Genomic DNA, 23,489 nt, shown 5'->3' with positions numbered 1-23,489 from the left:
GGGAAAAAATCAATTTGAAACACTTGATTGAGAAAGTCACAACTCAAAAAGGGCAGCAAGGAGAACAGATAGTCCCCAGTTTGTACCACAACCAGAATTGGTCCAGTTTGGCCATTTCTTGTCAAAGAAAAAAATATGTTGTTCAAGGGTAGCAGCAGGTACACATACATAATCTGTCATCTTATCTTAGCAACAAAAAGACAAGAGATGTGCGGAGTGAATTAAAGACACAGAGGAAGGAGTGAAAATGTCAGGCAGTAAGAAAAAGAGGGTAGGGCAGCGCCTGTGGCTCCATATACCGAGGGTGGCGGGTTCAAACCCGACCCCGGCCAAACTGCAACAAAAAAATAAATAAATAAATAAAAACTAGCCAGGCGTTGTGGCAGGCGCCTGTAGTCCCAGCTACTTGGGAGGCTGAGGCAAGAGAATCGCTAAAGCCCAGGAGTTGGAGGTTGCTACGAGCTGTGTGATGCCACGGCACTCTACCAAGGGCAATAAAGTGAAACTCTCTCTCTACAAAAAAAAAAAAGAAAGAAAGAAAAAGAGGCTAGTGTTTTAAAAAATAAAGTTGGCTCCTGTTTTTCTTTGCTTCGTTTCAAAGGAGTAACTAATAAACTTGAGTAGTGATCTCAAAATCCATAACTAAGGAAATACAGCTTCAGGCAGGCGGAAGAAAATACAGAGCAGCAGATTTAACACTATTGTGGCAGACTGATGCTGAATAATTGATGTTTGTCACTTTCAGCAAATACACAGCAATCCCATGAGGTTTTAAACAAATTCTCAAAACAAAACTAACACTTACCTGGACATTCCCTTTTCAGTTACGCCAACCTGTTCACATACAAAATTTTTCATAAACTTACCTTTGCAAATGTTAGCCCTTACATAGACCATTTTTGACATGCTGAAGCCCTATGTTTGTCAGAAAATTTTCCTTTTGGATCGGCACCACAATTCAAGTGGCTAAGGTGCCACCCATATACACGGGAGATGGCGGGTTCAAATCCGACCCAGGCCCGCCAAACAATGACAACTATAAGCAAAACAATATCTGGGTGTTGTGGTGGGCGCCTTAGTCCCAGCTACTTGGGAGGCTGAGGCAAGAGGATCGCTTAAGGCCAAGAGTTTGAGTTTGCTGTGAGCTGTGACATTACAGCACTCTAAACAGGGCGACAGCTTGAGACGGTCTCAAAAAAAGCATATTTTCTTCTCAAATGATCACTTATTTTAGGAGAAATATTGTTATTAGGTTTTGTCATACACAAAATCATTCTCTTTCCTTTTAATGTTCTTGATACCCATGTTTCCTCCTATTCATAAGTTTCTTCACATCTGTCTACTACATGCTTGTTCCTTCTTGCTTTAAGTTTTTTTCCTATTTTGAATGGAAGTTAAGTCTTTTCTATTTAAAGGCCTGGGAAGGTGCTTTTACAAGATTTCGGTCTCTAGCTCAAAGTTCACACTTCATCAAACAATGGAATAGGCCAGCTGGAAAGCACTAAAAAAAAATAAACAAGGCATCATCAGCCAGGGAGCAGAGGGACTTTAGAGTACACTGTTGGTTTATATTTTAGCTTCCATTTTTAAGAAAGATGTAAGAGAGGGAAAGAGAGGCCCTGAATATTCGGGGAGACCAGAGGGGTGGCTCTAATGTTATAATCAGTTTGCTTACTATTACACAGAGAGCTACCCAACAACCAGCCTTCCCAGCATCTGAAAGTGGACCTTGTTCTGAAGCTCAAGAAAGAGTTCTAGAGAGTCAGAGCTGGCTCAGGATTTCACAGGGTCTGGAAGGGAAGTTTGATCCCCCATCTCCAGAAGAGAGAAATGTCACTTCCAGGGCATCTCTCTAGTACTGAGGGGAAGGTCCCAGCACAGGCTGCTTCCTGAGCCATTCCTGACTCCAGGAACCTATAGTCATGGTGGGGGAAGGGCTCTGGCCTGGTGGCTTCTTGCCTGACCCTAGAGTAACTCTGTTCCTGACAACCTTCTTCCCTAGTGGTACCAACCATTTCCAAAGCTTCCTTCAGCTCTTGGGGACTGATGCTGGCCTAGCTTTCTCTTGCTGTCTTTTATCCCAATTCTCCTTATCAAGACCTTAAAAATCTGGTTTAATGTTCTGCTTGTGGAGCCAGAGGCCCCTTTGTATGCTTTTGAATATCAGGCCCAACTGGGGCAGGATGTGCATTGTGGAGATGAAAAAAGAAAGAAATGGAGCAGGGGTAGGTAAGGAGCTATATTACCTGGAAAGCAAAGAGAGTGAGAGCTGTAAGTGTAATAAGTACTGTGTATCAGGCAGCGTGAATTCAGAAGGTCTAATGTTCCATTACCTTATCTTGCTGAAAATGTACACTTTCCTCCCAGATTTTGGCACTAAAATGTCACATATGGGGAACAGATGTCAAGTGTGCGATCCCTGGTTTTTGGTTCCAGGTGACACAGCATAGTTACTGGTACCAAGACAATGGAACAAATGAGCAGAACAAGTAGGTACAAGTGAGCAAAAGGTCAAAGTTTATTAAAGCACAGTACACTCCAGAGAAGGGAGACATCTACCTTATCAAGTGGAGAAATGCTGGGTTAGTGAGATTTTTTCCCTTCATGATAATTTTCCAAATCTATGTTAAGTGGTAGTGGGGGTAATATATTTACTATTTTTCCTGGAAAGGGGGAAAAATTCCCGAATGAAGAGTCCTCCCATTTCTATCCCTCTAAATCAATTTCTACAAGTTGTCATAGTATTTGTTAATTGTGATAAAAGTGATTGTACTCCCAGCTGCTAAGGAGGCTGGGACAACAGAATCACCTGGGCCCAAGGATTTGGAGGTTGCTGTGAGCTGTGACGCCACGGCACCCTACTGAGGGTTAATAAGTGAGACTCTTTCTCAAAAAAAAGTGGTGAAGATTTTATTGTGTTTATGAAAATGGGTCCCTTGAGGCTACTGTCACCTTACTTGTATGCATGCTACAAAGACCCCTTTTAGTGGCCTTGGCCATATCTCCACCCTGGGGCCTCTCTACCTGTGAGTCATTTTTGTCAAGCAAACATCAGTTCAGTTATTGAAAGCCTTGTTGAAATGCTTTCCTTTCTTGGCAGCCCAGTCTGGTAATTTTGTTCCTTCTCAGTATGGACAAGGATGCCCTAGAATCATCTGCCCCTGTCTCTCTCTAGCCCTACCAAACAGGATAAACACAACTTTAAGACATCATTGACATTTGTAGAGAATTTCTTCCATATGAATTATGATTACAAAAGTATGAGAAATATTTAAAGACCTTGTCATATTCTTCACATATGTGGAGTATCTCTATGAATTCTGTTCTGTACTGAAATGTGTGAATCCTGGTTATAGGATTCGACACTGTCTTCACAGTTGTAGTGGTTTTCTCTGTCATAAATTTCATAGAGAAATGTTTGAGTAGAGGTTAAACACTTCTCATCTTCCTCACATTTACAGCTTTTCTGTTCAACACAAATTCTACTGTGTACACAAAACTGTGATTTCTGCCATAAAGCTTCCATGCACCTTCATATTGTGATTTTTCTCTGACATGATTTCTCTTATGTTTACTAAGGGCCAAGAATCAGTTAAAACATTTGTCATGTTATTCTCATTTATAAGATTTCTCTCCTATATGAATTTTCTTATGTGTAGTAAAGTTTGAGCTCTGCTTAAGTGCATCGCCACACCGTTCACAGTTGTAGAATTTCTCTCCAGAGTAAATTTCTACAAGCTTCATTAAGTTATGAACACCAAGTAAGGTACTGCCACATTCATCATATTTCTAGGGTTTCCATGTTATCTCATTCTCTTTTAATATACAGGCTGGTTAGACTCTGAGTTAAAGGGTTTGCTACACTATTCATATTTGTAATGTTTCTGAGTTAGACTCTGAGTTAAGGGTTTGCTACACTATTCATATTTGTAATGTTTCTCTCCAGAATTAATTTTTTTTTTATGTACAGAAAGGCGTGAGTACTGGTTAAAGCATTGGCCACATTGTTCCCTTTCATAAGATTTCTCCCCAAAATGAATTCTTTTATGTACAGAAAGGGTTGAGGAATCATTAAAGGCTTTTCCACATTCTTCACATTTGTAGGGTTTCTCTTTAGAATGAATTCTTTTATGTACAGAAAGGTGTGCATACCGGTTAAAGGCTTTACCACATTCTTCACATTTGTAGGGTTTCTCTCCAGAATGAATTCTCTTATGTCTAGAAATGTGTGAGTACTGCTTAAAGGCTTTTCCACATTCTTCACATTTGTAAGGTTTCTCTCCAGAATGAACTCTTTGATGTACAGAAAGGGTTGAGGAATTTTTAAAAGCTTTTCCACATTCTTTACATTTGTAGGGTTTCTCTCCAGAATGAGTTCTTTGATGTACAGAAAGGTGTGAGGAATAGTTAAAGGCTTTTCCACATTCTTCACATTTGTAGGGTTTCTCTCCAGAATGAATTCTTTTATGTACAGAAAGGTTTGAGTACTGATTAAAAGCTTTTCCACATTCTTCACATTTGTAGGGCTTCTCCCCAGAGTGAATTCTTTTATGTACAGAAAAGTTTGAGTACCGGTTAAAGGCTTTGCCACATTCTTCACATTTGTAGGGTTTCTCTCCAGAATGAATTCTTTTATGTACAGAAAGAGTTGAGGAATCGTTAAAGGCTTTTCCACATTCTTCACATTTGTAGGGTTTCTCTCCAGAATGAATTCTTTTATGTACAGAAAAGTGTGAGTACTGGTTAAAAGCTTTTCCACATTCTTCGCATTTGTAGGGTTTCTCCCCAGAGTGAATTCTTTTATGTACAGAAAAGTTTGAGTACCGATTAAAGGCTTTGCCACATTCTTCACATTTGTAGGGTTTCTCTCCAGAGTGAATTCTTTTATGCACAGAAAAAGTTGAGGAATCGTTAAAGGCTTTTCCACATTCTTCACATTTGTAGGGTTTCTCTCCAGAATGAATTCTTTTATGTCTAGAAAGGTATGAGTACTGGTAAAAGGCTTTGCCACATTCTTCACATTTGTACGGTTTCTCTCCAGAATGAATTCTCTTATGTCTAGAAAGGTGTGAGGAATCAATAAAGGCTTTTCCACATTCTTCACATTTGTAGGGTTTCTCTCCTGAATGAATTCTTTTATGTACAGAAAGAGATGCGTACTGGTTAAAGGCTTTTCCACATTCTTCACATTCGTAGGGTTTTTCCCAAGAAAGAATTCTTTTATGTACAGAAAGGGATGAGTAACAGTTAAGGGATTTATCACATTCTTTACATTTGTAAGGTTTCTGTACATTATAAATTGTCTTGTGGTTCGAACATCTTGAGCTGTGGCTAAGACACTTGTCATCATTCTCACAATGGGAGATTTTCTCTCCAGTATGAAGTCCCTTGTGCTTAGACAAGCTTGAGCAAGGCTTAAAGACTTTGCAACATTCTTTACATTTGTACTGCTTTTCCACAAAATGGGTTATCTTATGTTTACCAATGTTTGAGCATAGTTGTAAGGCTTTCCCATATTTATTACATTCCAATGCTATTTCCCCAGTATGTGTCATCTTATGTCTATTTACATTTGATAATTCTCTGACAACTTGGAAACGTTTACTGCATTCGTAGGTTTTACCATGCATAGCTGTTAAACTTTCGTTTAGTCCATTGTAACATACTTTCTGCTGCTTATACTCACACACTCTATCCCAGTCTTTTATTGAGTTGAAATTCTCAGGGCTATCATTTTCATATCTTCTCAGGATTATCTCTGGTAATAAAATATTCACGCCCAGCACTTGTGAATTGCTCTGGGTAGAATGATTAGATATAACTGAAAGAAATTTAAAAATACAAAATTATGCCATTGAGTTTCATCACAATTGAATAAATATACATCACAAATTTTACCTGTAAAATTATGCCCAGCAAAGTAGCAACATGGCATAGGACAGCACAAATGCCCTAATAATTTTTAAAATACATGTAAGTAAGAAATATATATTGCATTTTAGGGATTATAAAAATGAAGTGAGAATTTTTAGCCCACCAGGTGAGCACAATGTGAAGAGGCATGTACAGGCCAGGTATAGTGGTTAATGTCTGTAAACCTAGTACTGTGGGAGAGTGAGAGGGTGGATTGCCTCAACACAGGCATCTGAGAGCAGTGTGAGGCAGAGTGAAACCCTGCTTATACCACAAATAGAAAAAAGTAGTGGGGCAAGTGGCAGACACCAGTCGCTCCAGCAACACAGGAAGCTGAAACGAGAGTATCTCTTGAGCCTAGGAGGTTGAGGTTGCTGTGAACTATAATACCACAGCACTCTATCCATGGTGAAAGACACTCTGTCACAAAAATATATAACTATATAAAATCAAATAAGAAAAAAATGATAATGACAAAAGGTGCAAAATATGGGAAGAAAAGTTCATTCTATTTATAGACCACAGACATAGCACTGTCCATATGAAAGTAAATTTTTTCCTCAAAAGAAAAATAGAGACCTGCATTAACTCTACGGGCTTTTCAGGGCTTTTCTTTCTTTCTTTCTTTCTTTTTTTTTTTTATAGAGACAGAGTCTCACCTTATTGCCTTTAGCAGAGTGCCATGATGTCACAGGACTCACAGCAACCTTATCTCTTGGGCTTCAGCGATTCTCCTGCCTCAGCCTCCTGAGCAGCTGGGACTACAGGCGCCCACCACAACGCCCGGCTATATTTTGGTTGCAGTTCAGCCGGGGCTGGGTTTGAACCCGCAACCCTTGGTATATGGGGCCGGTGCCCTACTCACTGAGCCACAGGCACACCCTTTTCAGGGCTTTTCTAAAGATAGGTTGTGTCTTCCATGAGGGAAAGTGCTGAACAGAATGGTGCAGTTTCTTGTTTCTTTTTCTTTTTTTGCAGTTTTTGGCTTGGGCTGGGTTTGAACCTGCCACCTCTGGCATATGTGGCCAGAATCCTACTCCTTTGAGCCACAGGCACAGCCTGAGAATGGTGCAGTTTTTATAAAACTGACTAGGGGAGCCAAAACCAGAGGTAAAACATTGTTATAGCACCAGAGAGACAACAGACAGATTCAGGTCTAGCAAATGATTACAAGCTCTTAAGAGAAAATGGGGGGGGAAATGCTTCAGCTAGAAAATAGCCACACAATTTCACAGGCAAAACAATTTCAGAATGTATACTGAAGTCTTTAGTATGATTTGTGTCAGAGTCTTGTACGGTAAAGCCTCATTATGGATTTTGTAAAAGGTGCCTTATGTGGCTCGGTGCCCATAGCACAGTGGTTACGGTGCCAGCCACAGACACCGAGGCTGGTGGGTGAGAACCCAGCCTGGTCCAGCTTAACAATAATGACAACTACAACAAAAAAATAGGCATTGTGGTGGGCACCTGTAGTCCCAGCTACCTTGGAGGCTGAGGTGAGAGAAACCCGTTAGCCCAAGAGTTTGAGGTTGCTGTGAGCTCTGACACCACAGCACTCTACTAAGGGTAACAAAATGAGACACTGTCTCAAAAGAAAGAAAGAAAGGTGACTTTTGTATCATCAAGTCAATGAAAGATTAGAACATGTAAAAAATAATAGGGAGATATAACCCAAAGAAACAAAATAAATAATGTAGAACCAACCATAAAAAACAGAAATGTCTGGGCGGCACCTGTGGCTCAAAGGAGTAGAGCGCTGGCCCCATATGCCGGAGGTGGCAGGTTCAAACTCAGCCCCAGACAAAAACTGAAAAAAAAAAAAAAAAAAAGAGAGATGTCTAAATTACCTAAGAGTTTTATCATCATGATTGTAAATGGGTGAAATGGAAATGATACAAACAACTATGTGAAGTCATAAAAATAGAGATATCAACAAAAAAGATGAGCTTTAAAAAAAGAGAAATTCCTAAGTTAAAGAACACAGTGGAAAAGACTGAGAAATTTTCAAAGATAAGAAAAAAAAAAATTCAGAATATCAAGCTCACCAGACTTCAGCTAGGAGAAACACAAAGAGACCCAAAAAAGACACATGAAGATCAAAGATTTGAAAGCCACACAAGAGTATCCTGAAAGCCAGGAAAGGAAACAGATGTGTCATCTTCAAGCATGCTCTTCTGAGATTACTAGAGGAATTTTCAACACACACCTTTGATATCAAAAAACAGTTAGATGATATAGTCAAAGTGCTGAAAGAACAAAAATTTCAAAACACATACACTGTATCCAGCAAAACATCTCTTAAAAATAAAGAAAAAAATAAACATTTACCAAGATAAATGAATGCTGAAAACTGCCAAAGAAGAAATGTCCAAGGAAGCCCCTTTCATTGGAAATGATATTATGCTTGAGATCAATGCTAAATTAGGTAAAAATAAGTAAATCTCAAAAAAAAACTAAGTACATTTAAGTAAAATGTTGTATTATTATAATGACAGGGCAGAAAGTACTTTTATTTTTATTTTTTTTAATATTATTTGTTTTTTGTAGAGACAGAGTCTCACATTATTCCCCTCGGTAGAGTGCCGTGGTGTTGCACCATTCACAGCAACCTCCAATTCCTGGGGTTAGGTGATTCTCTTTGCCTCAGCCTCCCGAGTAGCTGGGACTACAGGCACCCGCCACAACGCCTGGTAATTTGTTCATTGCAGTTTGACCAGGACCGGTTTGAACCCAGCACCCTACCCACTGAGCCACAGATGCCATCCTATTTTTTTTTTTTTGACAGTCTTAAGCTGTCACCCTGAGGGTAGAGTGCCATGGCATAACAGCTCACAGCGACCTCAGACTCTTTGGCTTAAGCGATTCTCCTGCCTCAGCTTCCCAAGTAGCTGGTACTAAAGGCACCTGCCACAACACCAGGCTATGTTTTGGTTGTAGTTGTCATTGTTGTTTGGCAGGTCGGGGCTAGATTCAAACCGGCCAGCTCCAGTGTAAGTGGCTGATGACCTAGCCACTGAGCTGGGCGCCAAGCCCAGAAGGCGCTTTTAATCATGCTTTAATATTCAAAGACAAAAACAGAATCTTAACGTGAAAATTCTGTTAATGGTACAGGTGTTGAATGTAACAAAATGAAATTGGTGACATCAGTAAGTTGAAAGAAAGGCTGGTTGAGGTGTCTCACACCTATAATCCTAGCATTTGGGATGTCAAGGCAGGTAATTTCCTGAGTTCACAGGTTCCACACCAGCCTCAGCCAGAGAGAGACCTCATCTCTAAAATAGCCAGGCGCTGTGGCAAGTACCTATAGTCCCACCTACTAGGGAGTCTGAGGCAAGAGAATCACTTCAGCCCAAGAGTTGTAGGTTGCTGTGAGCTGCAATACCAGACACTCTAATGAAGGTGAGAAAAGTGAGACTCTGTCTCAAAAAACAAAACAAAACAAAAAAACTAGCCAGGCATTGTGGCAGGCACCTGTACTTCCAGCTATTGGAGACAGTGAAGTAAGATGATCTCTTGAATCCAAGAGTTTGAGGTTGCTGTGAGCTATGACAATGCCATAGCACTCTATTCAGGGACACAGAGTGAGACTCTGACAAAAAACAAAACTAAACTAAACAAAAAACATAGAATAACAAAATAAGGAATATAAAGAGTTATAATTTTTGCATTCAATTGAAGTTAGCTTGATGTGAGTCTGAATAATATTAATATTGTTATATCTTTAAGAACTTATTATAATTTCCATTCTTCAAGGTGTTCAGAAAGAAAATATCTATAGAATTCGTGTGAAGTAAACTAAGAAAGCAATCAGACTAATTACAAAAATCAATAAAACAGAAATGAAGGCACAAGAGAAGAAATGAAGAGAAAATATCTAGAATAAAGTAAAAGGAACTTTAACTCATTTATATTTAATGTAAGTAACTCAATAATCTAAAAAGATGATATGGCTGAATAGACTTACATTAAATGAGTTTCTATAATATTAGGTCTAGAGAAAACTCCTTATAGCTTTATGGACTCAAATAGGGTAAAAGTAAAAACACAAAAAATCTGTATGCCAAGCAAATAGTAACTCAAAGTGGGTGAAGTAGCTATAATTATATCGGACAATATACACTTGCGGCCTAAACAGCCAAGAGAAAAATGTAGTAATAGAACAGGCCCCTTTACAAAGAATCCTCATTATCTATTACATATACTCACAAACCACATTTTGGTATATTACATATAACATCATTGATTCCAAACATAAGAAATAAATCACGGCAAAAGCAAGGAAGAAACAGCAGTGTTGTCATTTTTAATTTTAGACCCTAGTTTTTTTTTGTTTTTGTTTTTGTTTTCTCTTTTTTAAAATTTCAGATCAATATGAGTTTACAAACAATTAGATCACATGCCTATAATCATACTACTCTGGGACAGTGCATAGCTTGAGCTCATGTATTCCAGACCAGCCTGAGCTCAGCAAGAACCCCATCTCTACTAAAAATAGAATAACTGGGCTTGGCGCCTATAGCTCAAGCAGGTAAGGTGCCAGCCAAATACACCTGACTTGGCAGGTTCAAATCTAGCCCGGGTCTGCCAAAAAACAATAACGGCTGCAACAAAAAAATAGCCAGGCGTTGTGGCAGGTGCCTGTAGTCCCAGCTAATGGGGAGGCAGAGGCAGGAGAATGGCTTGAGCCCAGGAATTGGAGGTTGCTGTGAGCTGTGATGCCACAGCACTCTACCCAGGGTGACAGCTTGGGACTCTGTCTCAAAAACAAAAACAAAACAGAATAACTAAGGCAAAAGAATCACTTGAGCCCAAGAGTTAGAGGTTGCTGTGAGCTAAGACATCATGGCACTCTACCCAGGTCAATAACTTGAGATTCTGTCTCAAAAAAAAAAAAAATTAAAAAATTAGGTTACATGTTTGCATTTGCTAGGCAAAGTCCCACTTATAGTTGTGTCCCTCACCCAGGAGGTGTGCCTTATACCCTTACATAAGACACCATTTTTAATAATCAATTGAAAGATTAGAAAAAAGATTAATTAGATAACAGAGAACTTGAACATGGTATATTACTTAGACCTAACAAACATGACAGAACTCTCTAGTCAAAAGTAGCAAAATAAGGCTGGGCATGTTGTCTCAGGGCTGTAATCCTAGCACTCTTGAAGGATGACGCTGGAAGATTACTTGAGGCCAGGAGAGTTTGTGAGCAAGAGACCTCCTCCTAAAAAATAGCTGGACATTGTGGCAGGCGCCTGTACTCTCAGGTACTTTGGAGGCTGAATTCACTTTATCCCAGGAGTTTGAGGTTGCTTTGAACTACAATGACACAGCACTCTACCAAGGGTAACAGTGAGACTCTGCCTCAGTAAAAAAAAAAAAGAGGGTGGCGCCTGTGTCTCAGTGAGTAAGGCGCCAGCCCCATATACCGAGGGTGGCGGGTTCAAACCTGGCCCCAGCTAAAGTGCAATAACAACAACAACAAAAAGTAGCCAGGCGTTGTGGCAGATGCCTGTAGTCCCAGCTACTCGGGAGGCTGAGGTATGAGAATCGCCTAAGCCCAAGAGCTGGCGGTTGCTGTGAGCTGTAATGCCACGCACTTTACCAAGGGTGACAAAGTGAGACTCTACCTCTGAAAAAAAAAAAGAAAGAAAAAGTGACAAAGGATTCAGCTGACATTTCTCAAAGAAGATATATAAATAGCCAACAAGCATTAGAAAGGGTGCTCAAAATTAGTAACTACTTAAGAAATGCAAAGCAAAATCACAATGAAATATCATACATCATATTCAGAATGAATACTCAGAATGAACACTCAATCCCACTGAGAATTTTGTTTGTTTTTTTAGGGGTGGGGACAGAGTCTCACTATGTTGTGCTAGATAGAGTACTAAGGTGTCACAGCTCACAGTAACCTCCAACTCTTGGGCTTCAATGATTCTCTTGCCTCCATCTCCCAAGTAGCTGGAACTACAGGCAGCTGCCACAATGCCTGGTTATTTTTTTGTTGCAGTTGTTGTTTAGCTGGCCTGGGCTGGGTTCGAACCCGCCAGCCTTAGTGTGTGTGGCCAGTGCTATAACCACTGCGCAACAGGCACCAAGCCCCACTGAGAATGCTGAAGTGATTATGCGGGCATCTCCAACATAATCTGGGAGATGTTGATCTGGGGCTGGTCCCACGTATCCAGAGACCTGAAGGGAGATACTTACTCATGACAAAGGAGACAGGCCTGAAGACCTTGACAATTTTTGTCTGTGTGTATATATGTTTATATATCTATTTGTGTGTATATGTATATATACAGACACTATATACTGTCTGTATATAGTATATACATTGACCACCTCCCCAAGTTCACCTAATGTACACAGACTGGGCATGCACCACAAGTACGTATCAACTAGGCCAAGTTCCTTATGCTAACCACCTATGTGTGTTGACAAGATTTTTACAATCCCTTGAGTGGTCAACTTACAAAGGTCTCGTGTTTCTCTGTGTGTGTGTGCATAATACAGTCCTGATAAGCATAACCTAAGCAAGAGATAGTTATAAAATAAGGGTTATTTATGACAGGTATGGTGGCCCATACCTGTTACTCTTAATCACTTTAAGGGGGGAGGCCAAGGCAGGTGGATCACCTGAGCTCAGGCATTCGAGACCAGCCTGAGAAAGATCAAGACCCCTTCTCTACTAAAAATAGAAAAACTACCCAGACACTGTGTCAGATGCCTCTAGTCCCACCTACTGAGGAGGCTGAAAAGAGAGGATCACTTGTACCCAAGAGTTTGATGCTGCTGGATCTACAATGCCTCTGAACTCAACCCCAGGGTGATAACAGTGAGAAACTGTCTCAGAAAAATTTGTAAGAGTGATTTTGTAACAAGAGAGAATTTAATACATACTCTGGAATACTGCAACTCCCCAATGACATAGTATATGTAAGAAATGTATAGAGTAGATACCTTTAACTATATTAAAGTTGCAAAATTGGGGCTTGGCACCTGTAGCTCAAGCAGCTAAGGCACCAGCCACAAATACCGAAGGTGGCAGGTTCAAATCCAGCCTAGGCCTGCCAAACAACAATGACAACTACAAACAAAAAATAGCCCGGTGATGTGGCGGGCACCTGTAGTCCCAGCTACTTGGGAGGCTAAGGCAAAAAAATTCCTTAAGCCCAAGAGATGGAAGTTGCTGTGAATTATGATGCCACCGCACCCTACCAAGGGCAACAGCTTGAGACTCTGTCTCAAATAAATAAAATAAAATAAAATAAAGTTGAGAAATTAGAGCATAAACAAATTAAACTATTTATCACACTTCATGTAAAGAAAATGTTGAAGTTCAATTACATGAGCTTTTTCTTTATATTTGGGGGAGATTCTTTTTTTTAGACAGAGCCTCAAGCGTTTGCCTTGGGTAGAGTGCTGTGGCATAAAAGCTCATAGCAACTTCCAACTCCTGGGCTCAAGCGATTCTCCTGCCTCCACCTCCCAAGTAGCTGGGACTACAGGTGCCGGCCACAGCGCCTAGCTATTTTTTGGTTGCAGTTGTCATTGTTGTTTGGCGGGCCTGGGCTGGATTCAAACCTGCCAGCTCAGGTGTATGTGGCTGGCGCCTTAGCCGCTTGAGCCACAGGCGCCGAGCCTTTTTGGGGAGAATCTTAAATTCTCTAATAAAATTACTGACTATACTTCTCGCACAATCTTATTAGAAACCTTCATTGAATCTAAAACTATAAAGCAGAAGATATATGCCATCCATTTGAAGTGTCCTGAGATGCCTGACCCAAATACTAGTATTAACTGCTCACTCTCATATTTTTAATAGTATGCTAAGGCAGTGGTTCTCAACCTGTGGGTCCAGACCCCTTTTTAACAATGAAAATAAATTTCCAGACTGGGAAGGTTGAGAACCACTGTGCTAAAGAAAAAAGAAATTGTTCAGAGGCACACTTTCATTCTCTTGCCCAGGTTAAAATGCCATAGCATCAGCCTAACTCACAGCAACCTCAAACTCCTAGGTTGAAGTCATCCTTCTGCCTCAGCCCCACAAGTAGCTGGGACTATAGGCAACCACCACACTGCCTAGTTATTGTTTTTTATTTTTAGTAGTGAAAGGATCTCACTCTTGTTCAGGCTTGTCTTATACTCCTGAACTCAGATGATCATCCCACCTCATCCTCCAAGAGTGCTAGGACTATAGAAGTGAGCCATCATGCCTGCTTAAAGAAAAAGAAAAAAAAATTTTTTTTGAGACAGAGCCTTGAGCTGTCGTCCTGGTAGAGTGTCATGGCATCACAGCTCATAGCAACCTCCAACTCCTGGGTTTAAGCGATTCTTTTGCCATAGCCTCCCAAGTAGCTGGGACTATAGGCGCCCACCAAAACACCCAGCTATTTTTTGGTTGTAGTTGCCATTGTTGTTTGGCAGGCCCGGGCTGGATTCGAATGCGCCAGCTCTGGTGTATGTGACTGGCTCCTTAGCCGCTTCAGCTATAGGCACCGAGCCTAAAGAAAATTTTTTTAGAATGTTTCAGAGATCCTCCAAAAGAGCAAATATTTTTATGTTCTGAAAATCAACCAAACAGCAGGCAGATTTTGCAGTCCTGGATAAGCCATAGAAAGTTCTTTCTTTTCACTATAAACTAGAAAGAACATCATCAAAAACTAAACTCCTTCTAAAAATTAAAAAGAAAAGGCCAGGCAGCTATAATCCTAGCAGTCTGGAAGGGCAAGGCAGGTGGATTTCTTGAGCTTAACCAGTAGGAGTCCAGTCCAAGCAACAGCAAGATTACATCTCTTAAAAAGAAAAACTACCCGATCATTGTAGCAGGAACCTGTAGTCCCAGCTACTTTGGGAGGCTGAAGGAAGAGGATTCTTTGAGCCCAAAAGTTTGATGTTGTTGCGAGCTATGACACCACGGAACTCTACCCAGGGTGACAAAATGAGACTCTGTTCCAAACAAATTTTAAAAAATTAAAAAGAAGAATAGGGCGAGACATGGTAGCTCACACATGTAAACCCAACACCTGAGAGGCCAAGGTGAGAGGATTGCTTGAGTTTCTGAGTTTGACACAAGCCTGACCAAAAGCAAGACTCTCATTCTAATAAAAACAGTAAAAATAGTAGCCAGGTCTTCTGGAGAAAACTGTACTCCCAGCTACTTGAGAGGCTGAGACTGAAAAATCACTTGAACCAAGATGGTTAAGATTGCTCTGTGCTAGGCTGATGCCATGGCACACTGGTCTGATGGCAACACAGTGAGCCTTTGTCTCAATGAGAAAATAAACATAAAAAATGAAAACAAAAACGAGGTGTCTTTATGTAACAAGAGAAAGAAACCCAGGCTTCCCAGAAATAATTTCCAATAAAGCTGAGCTTCCCTAATCACATTGCATTGTGTGGTTTACTCCTTCAACGTTGGACCTCTGACCAGGGTTATCTGCTTCAATCACTCCAACTTACCAGGGTGCTTGACCACTGTCTGGCGAGTCTTCACCTTCCATGGTTCTTTCCTTTGCTCCAGACAGGTGATGAGGTCCGGCTTAGAGACAGCAAGCCCTGTTTCATTAGAAAAAAAAGACAACATGACGCTACTGGGCTTCACCAGTTAATAATCTAGAACCTTCCTATAGTAGAGAACACAACATTTTAGAGATCCTAAAAGAATAATCTAAAAATAGAGGTTTCTGACAAAAACTTTACAATATTTTAAAAGCATTTTATTTATTTATTTATTTTTTTTTTTTTTGTAGAGAGAGTGTCATGGCCTCACACAGCTCACAGCAACCTCCAACTCCTGGGCTTAAGCGATTCTCTTGCCTCAGCCTCCCGAATAGCTGGGACTACAGGCACCCGCCACAATGCCCAGCTATTTTTTGGTTGCAGTTTGTCCAGGGCCAGGTCCGAACCCGCCAGCGCCCTACCGACTGAGCCACAGGCGCCGCCCTTTAAAAGCATTTTAAATGCTCCACTACCCCATACTATGGAAATAAAATTTGGTGCTGGAAACTAGACTAAAAGGTATGGGCAACAATTCTAAGCCTCTACATTTTTGAAATTACCATCAATGTAGGGAAGGATATTTATCAGCTCAAGAAAGGCTAAGATTAATGCCAAGATAACATCTGAAATATGCTCTTTTCTATACCAAGAACTTACGTTTTCCTTATACTCAACAATCTGAAACTAATGCAGTCAAAGAATAATCTCCACAAAACCCACCTACAGAGAACAATCTGAAATGCTTAGCGTACAGTTAAGAAATGTGTATGTAAGTTATCCTCACCAAGGAAGACCAGGTGTCTGTAGGTCTCTAATATGACATCCCGATGCAAATTGTGCTGAGCAGGGTCCAGGCAGTCCCACTCATCCATAGAGAATTCTATAGACACATCTCTGAATGTCAACAGTTCCTGAAAAAAAAAGCTAGAAATCTGAAAAAAAAACAATATTTATCATGATGCCATGGGAAAACTTAATTTCATTTTTACATCAATGTGTGGGTGAGAACTTCTTTGGACTTACATGACTGAATGGTATTATGTGATTAGTACAGCAGAGAGATAGTCCCTCATGTGCTGTCTAACACTGAGAAAAGACGATGGGATAATATCCACAACCCTGGTGTAGATGCTGTGCTTTTGGGCTTTACAATGCAAAAATAAGGCCACCAATACAGGCATGTGGATTCTTGCGCCTACTCACATCATTCACTATAAGCTGTGCGTATTTCTTAAGTGAAAATATCATGGTGAGGTAAATGGAGGCTCTGAGATTTTAACGTGTGCAAGCAGGAACTGGAGATCTTGTCAAATGCAGTTTTTTCTGGGTTTTTTGAGACATAGTCTCACTATGTCGCCCTCAGTAGAGAGCAATGGCGTCACAGCTCACAGTAACCTCCACCTCTCAGGCTTCAGCAATTCTCTTGCCTCGGCTTCCCAAGTACCTGTGACTCCAGGCACCCACCACAATGCCTGGCTATTTTCTTCTTGCAGTTGTCACTGTTGTTTGGGTGGCTTGAGCTGGGCACGGACCATCCAGCCTTGGTGCGTGTGGCTGGCAAGTAACCACTGTGCTATGGGCGCCAAGCCTCAAATGCAGTTTTTTATTCAGAAGATATTAGTTGAGGCTTTATTTCTGAATTTCCAACAAGCTCGACAGGGATGCCAATATTTCTGTCCCATGATAATACTTTATCACAAGTGAGACTGGATTTATCCCAGTTGAATGTTGACCCAGTAAACAACCATTAGAGCTTTTATTTTCCAAACAAGGTATAAAAAGAGAATTTCACAAGGTGCATATGAGTTGATACTCTCCCCAAAGTACTTAATCATATTCTGATAAAAAACCACTAAAAGAATTTTTTTCAAAGTTGAAAGTACAGGCTGAGCTCCTGTAGCTCACCGGTGAGACTGCCAACCACACACACCGGAGCGGGTGGGTTCAAATCCAGCCCAGGTCTGCTAAACAATGACAACTACAACCAAAAATTAGCCAGGCATTGTTGCAGGCGCCTGCAGCCCAGCTACTCGGGAGACTGAGGCAAGAGAATCACTTAACCCCAAGAGTTGGAGGTTGGTATGAGCTGTGACACCAAGGCACTCTACCCAGGGTGACACTTGAGACTGTCACACACACAAAAAAAACATGCTGAAAGTACAGATATCTGCCCTATCTTCTAATCTCTAATGCTATCTTTAAAAACTCTTCTTTAGCATCCGAGAAAGCAAGGCTTTTCTAATAATTCTGATTTTGAGAACCTTGAGTTTCTTTAGGCCGTTCATGCCATCTTTTGTAAATTGCATGTGAGTCACCTTATTTTACACAGCACTGAGGGGACTTCTGCACTGAAACTGAACAGTACTTAGTCCCGTGCTTTGCTAATATCCAATGACCTAACATCATCCATACAGGGTAATACTTATTTCCATTTAAAATAGGCACAAGGGAACATTTGCAGAATTACAGAACATAATTTTTTATAAACATAAATTTGTGATGAAAATTATCCAGGGCATATGGGAATTTGGATGGAGAGAAGACACTGCTATATACGGAGGGGAGAAGGATTTCTCAGAGCCTCTTCACTGGGCAAAAAGTGTTGTTGTTGTTTTTTGTGATTTTTGGCCGGGGCTGGGTTTGAACCCGCCACCTCCGGCATATGGGACTGGCGCCCTACTCCTTGAACCACAGGCGCCGCCCCAAAAGAGTGCTTGAAACAAGCTCATTAGGCAGGAACATCACAAGTAGAGAAGATTTCTAACTTCGAAACATAGGACATTGCAGGAGAAAAGGCAGTCACAGCCCTGTGTTAGGACACATTTAGCTGAGAAGCAACCGGTTCTTCCTCTTTCCCTGCCTGCCCTTGATTTCCTTCTCAGGTGACATTACCCGGATGTATATTCCACCTGCATCTTGATAATATGGCTTAAAAGGAATCAGCACAACCCCTTCACCTGCTCCCACCACATCCACAGGCTGAGAAACCTTGAAGCAAAAGAAATATATACACATCTCTACCCTTTCCTGTTCTTTATTACAGGAGACAATCGGGAACAAGGAGCTTCCACATAAAGACCAAAGTGTGACTTTCCTATTTTTTGCCCTCAGGTGCCCTCCCTGCTAGCAATGTTGGCTATGGCAATGGAATGTTGGTGGTGCTGTCCTGTCCCCGTGAAGCACAATCAGGGCAGGCCCTGTGACCTCCCTTGGGACATAAGGTTCAACACATTTTAAAACTCTCATGTTTGACACTGGCCTAACCTTAGCATCACATGGGGGTAATAATTAAAACTATGTGGATGACACAATCCAGACTAATAGAATCTGTGGGAAGGTGAAATCACAGATGATGGCATTTCTTCAAACTGGCCATGGAATCCTACCTGGAAGCCTGGGCTGAGAACCACTCAGGTAAGTATTGCCTCCCAGGCTTTATTACCCACACAAGGTATTCCGTATCCTGGGCCCTTCTAAGTATGAGATCCTGCAAGAGCAGCAATTACTCTATCTTGAAGCAAATAGTCACTTTTTTTTACAATGTCTATGTATGTACTTGTTTAAGAATTTCAGGAATGGGTGTTTAGCAATTAACCAAAGGACCAAGATTGCAGAACTCCCCCCAACATTATTCAGCCATCTCACCATGTTGCTTTTGAATAAACTGCATTTTCTTCCAACAACTCCTGTATGTTGAGTTTGGTTTCAGAAATGATTTTGTAAACCTTGGGTTTGCCTCAGATTATGCTGGTTTGAAGTGGGTGTATGAAGTTTTTTGAGTTTGTAGCCTCATACTATCTGGATCAGTTGGAAATCTAATAATATCAATTTTACAAAGAGGTGGCCAAGCCATACTGAATACTTTGTAAATGTTTTGTGAAATTTTTGAGACAGAGACTCAAGCTGTTGCCCTGGATAGAGTGTTGTGGCATCATAGCTCACAGCAACCTGCAACTGGGGCTCAAGTGATCCTCTTGCCTCAGTTTTTCTATTTTTACTAGAGATGGGATCTCATTTTTTGTTCAGGGTGGTCTCAAACTCATGAGCTCAAGCAATCCACCCACCTCTGCTTCCCCAAGTGCTAAGATTACAGGCGTGAGCCACCACTCCCAGCCTGTTTTGTGACATTTTTAAACAACTATTTTGTAAATAAAGATGTAACATAGAGCTATAATTTTGCATTTTCCCTATGTATTGTGACTGTAGGTGCACTTTTTATAGCATTGTGTACTATACTTGCTCAAAAATAGATAATGAAAATAGGCAGACGGACCATTGTGGCTTCATTGTTTGGGACACCATGCACTTTGCTGTACAATTGTGAGCTGTGACAAGTAGGCTGAGATGAAAAGTGCCCCCTAGAGTAACACTCCATGGGACTCTTCTGTGTTTATATCATATGTGGTAACTCTGGATGGTATGTAAAAATACTTTATAATTACAAAGAGAATTATTCCCAACTCCAAAATAGCCTTCAAAATGGTAGACAGAAAAACAACTGCCACATTACACAATTAAAACAAAGTGTGATGTTCATCTCAGAGATTGTAAAGATCAATGAAGTCACCATATTACAGTCCTCACTTAGAAGACTTGACAGCACCATTGGTTATATATAGTTCACCCTAAATTCACCTTATACTTGGAAAGGCCTTTTGTGTTTGTACTGGACTATATTCAAAGGACAGAAAAATCTTCACTTGTCTACATGATGGAAGATAGTTTCAAACAAGGAGCCAGACGAACACTAAGGGGACGTCCTGCACCACAACAGGAACTCTGACAAGGGTTGCTATCTCCTGGACTATTTATATTTCAAAGCAATGAGTCCTGGGCCCTGGAGAAAGACAGACCTGAATTTGAAAAGGAGGTAAGAAGATTATTTATCTGGTAAAAGTATGTGCTTATATTTCAAAGAGGCAGAAAAAAAAACACATACAAAATTTTCTAAATTAAAATCTTTAAGAAAAAGGAAGACAGCAAAATCTTTACATTCAAATTGGGGTATTCGTCCCGTATTTCTTTTCTTTTTTTTTTGGCTGGGGCCAGGTTTGAACCCACCACCTCTGGTATATGGGGCCAGTGCCCTATTCCTTGAGCCACAGGCACCGCCCTCGTCCAGTATTTCTAATTTCCATCTGCTCTTACATGACACAGGTCTAGGGCCACTTCCTTGAACTCATGGACATAATTTCAGGAGACACTGATGGCCACCACAGAGACAGCATGAAAGAGGGTTTATGGAGTGAAAATAATCAGAAGACAGGAGCTATCCAGGACCCATGAGAGGGACAGAGTTTGTTCAAGTATTGGTTGAGCCACTGGCATGTAAAAGAAACAAAATCTTAGGACCAAATCTTTATGCAAAAGCAGAGGTCAAGCCCAGAGGCTGAGTAATTTAAGACCTTTTTTTTATTTTTTATTTTTAGAGACAGAGGTCTCACTCTGTCGCCCTTGGTAGAGTGCCGTAGCATCAAAATATATATTGCTTCAATTTATCTGACAGTTACCAACTCATTAAAAATAAGTTGAAATGAGCCGGGCGCCCATAACACAGTGGTTATGGCGCCAGCCACATAAACCAAGGGTGGTGGCTTACGAAACCAGTAACAATGTCAACTGCAACAAAAAATAGCTGGGGGTTGTTGCGGTCGCCTGTAGTTCCGGCTCTTCCAGATGCTGAGGCAAAAGAATTGCTTAAGAACAAGAGTTTGAGGTTGTTGTGACTGTGACGCCATGGCACTCTACCAAGGGTGACATAGTGTGACTTTGTCTCAAAAACAAAAAAAAAGGGCTGGGGGCAGCGCCTGTGGCTCAAAGGAGAGAGGCACCGGCCATATACAGAAAGTGGCAGGTTCAAACCCACCCCGGCCAAAAACTGCAAAAATTAATTAAAAAAAAAAAAAAAAAAAAACAACGCTCAGCGCCTGTAGCTTAAGCAGCTAAGGCACCGGCACATACACCAGAGCCGACAAGTTCAAATCCCGGGCCTACAAAACAACAATGACAACTACAACCCCCCACCCCCACCCCAAAAAAGCCGGCATTGTGGCAGGCACCTGTAGTCCCAGCTACTTTAGAGACTAAGTTAAGAGAATGGCCTAAGCCCAAGTGTTGGAGGTTGCTGTGAGCTATGATGCCACACACTCTACCCAGGGCAACATCTTGAGGCTCTGTCTCTAAAAATAAAAATAAGTTAAAGTGTATACAGGACATAGTCAAAAAAAATACAATAAATAACATTTTTCAGAATATCCAACACTTCCTATCTAAAGTATTCTCATAATAACCCAACATTACCTAAATCCAAACCTTTACAGTTAATCTTATGTTATACATTGCAAGCTTTTTACTATGTTACAAAATACATTGCATACCATTCATATGGTATGTGAAACCCGCTGTTTCACAAATTTCAAAAAACAAAATTAAAGGCACAGCACCCATGTGAGTTTAACTAATCATAACAATTAATGTGGGGAAGGGGCTGTGAGGTGGCCAGGGCCCATCACAGCCAGGGGAAGCCTTTAGGGAACGACCCCTCACCCCACCACCCAGCCACTTCTCCTCAAGATTAACATTCTTTTCAACTGCCAGAAGTCACATAGCTCCTACATACTTTCCTTATTACAGCTTTTCCTCTTTAACATTAATCCTTACCCCAGATGTTAATATTTACCTTGTTAAAGATACTTTATAAAAGCTGCTACCACAGTTCCCTGCTGGCTGCAGACAGACCTTCAAACCCCATCCTATCTCTACCCTCCTGTGTGTTTTCTATATTTCTTTTGTGTCTTTCTTTCTAATTTCCCACCATTCCACTCAGGTTATCTCCTCCTCCTCGCATTGGGTCCATTTGAAATCAATTCCATAGACATGAAAATAAATAAAAATAGGGAGGGCTGCGCCTGTGGCTGAACGGAGTAGGGCCCCATATACAGGAGGTGGAAGTTCAAACCTGGCCCCGGCAAAAAAGTGCAAAAAATAAAATAAAATAAAGTAATAAAAGGAGAGAAGGTGGTACACAGACACCCCCAGAACCTTTCTTAGCTATTTGTGAACTGACAATGCACTTGAAAGCATAGGAGCAGTAAGTCAGTCAAACAGGCCAAACCAGAAATGGGGAAGATAAAAAAAAAAAAAAAAAAAAACTTGAAAAAAAACCCAAGGCAGTAAAGAGGCACTATAGAACACGTTCATAGCACGTTTAATGATTTTTTGATGATGGTTTTTGATTGGTACATATTTTTAACTTGCCTACATGCTGTTAATCACATAAGTAGATTTTTAACATACTTTGGAAATTATCCCCTATACAAATTCTTAAAATGTGTTACATACACAAAACATTTTTAAAAATTACTCTCGCTGCTCTCCAGAATTGGCCTTTTCGACAATGAAGCCTTCTCACGAAATCAACTTCCTGTCTCTGTTGTTTAACTAGGATTACAGGCAACCGAGCCACTTTTGGTTTGGCAACAGCTTGACCCACCGTGCCCAACCCTAAGTTTATTTTTAACAGAATGGGAGGATTGGGGGTCCCATGGACTACAGCCCCTCCCAGGAACAAGCCCCACACATGCAGTTGGGATTCTTCCTGAGGACCCTTCCATTGTCACCACGTGGGAGGAACAACCTGCGCTGCAGGCACACTGTGGGCCGTGGTCCAGGTGTCGACTCCAGGAAGGTGCCTGAGAAACAGAGTCCCCGCTGCCTGCCCCACTCCACCTTTTCCTCACAGGGTCTGAGGGCCAAGCGTGCCAGTGGCAAACTTCACTCTGAAGACTGTAAAACTGAAGTGAAATTGCTGGTTCCGCCACAGTCACTTCTGGCCCCAACCACGCCCCGCCCCCTCTCAGGACACCCAGTCTCCGGTACTCACCATTTCCCAGCTTCCGGGATGTCCCGGTGTCGTCCCTACAAATCTCCCGGCACCTGCAGGTCACAGGATAACAGAGGCGGCTCTAGAGACACCTGGATTCCCCAGAACAGGCAAAAGATGAAGAGGGCACCCCAGATCGGAGCCCAGGGAAAGAGACCAATACCGCTCTGGATTCCCCGAGACGTTGTCTTCT

At 41.2% G+C, this 23,489-nt stretch overlaps 1 protein-coding gene across 3 annotated transcripts; it reads right to left on the bottom strand.

Annotated features, from left to right (window-relative positions):
- Positions 1-1,011: 1,011 nt before the first annotated feature.
- LOC128572725 (zinc finger protein 726-like) lies at positions 1,012-23,489 on the bottom strand. Of its 3 annotated transcripts, XM_053572789.1 has the most exons (4): positions 23,297-23,489; positions 16,199-16,346; positions 15,376-15,471; positions 1,012-5,821 (listed from the first exon to the last, which is right to left on the bottom strand). In XM_053572789.1, exons 1-4 carry the CDS (start codon positions 23,297-23,299, stop codon positions 3,918-3,920), a joined length of 2,151 nt encoding a protein of 716 aa, XP_053428764.1. In that variant the 5' UTR covers positions 23,300-23,489; the 3' UTR covers positions 1,012-3,917. The 3 variants fall into 3 exon arrangements, 1 of the variants encoding a protein (XP_053428764.1); XR_008376237.1 differs by lacking the exons at positions 1,012-5,821; positions 15,376-15,471; positions 16,199-16,346 and adding an exon at positions 22,607-23,207; XR_008376238.1 differs by lacking the exons at positions 1,012-5,821; positions 15,376-15,471; positions 16,199-16,346 and adding an exon at positions 22,607-23,199.

The sequence above is a fragment of the Nycticebus coucang genome, chromosome 20 (assembly GCF_027406575.1).
Source record: "Nycticebus coucang isolate mNycCou1 chromosome 20, mNycCou1.pri, whole genome shotgun sequence".
Taxonomy (NCBI): Eukaryota; Metazoa; Chordata; class Mammalia; order Primates; family Lorisidae; genus Nycticebus; species Nycticebus coucang.
The sequence above is the reverse complement of the archived record's forward strand: the minus strand, read 5'-3'. Positions and strand labels throughout refer to the sequence as shown.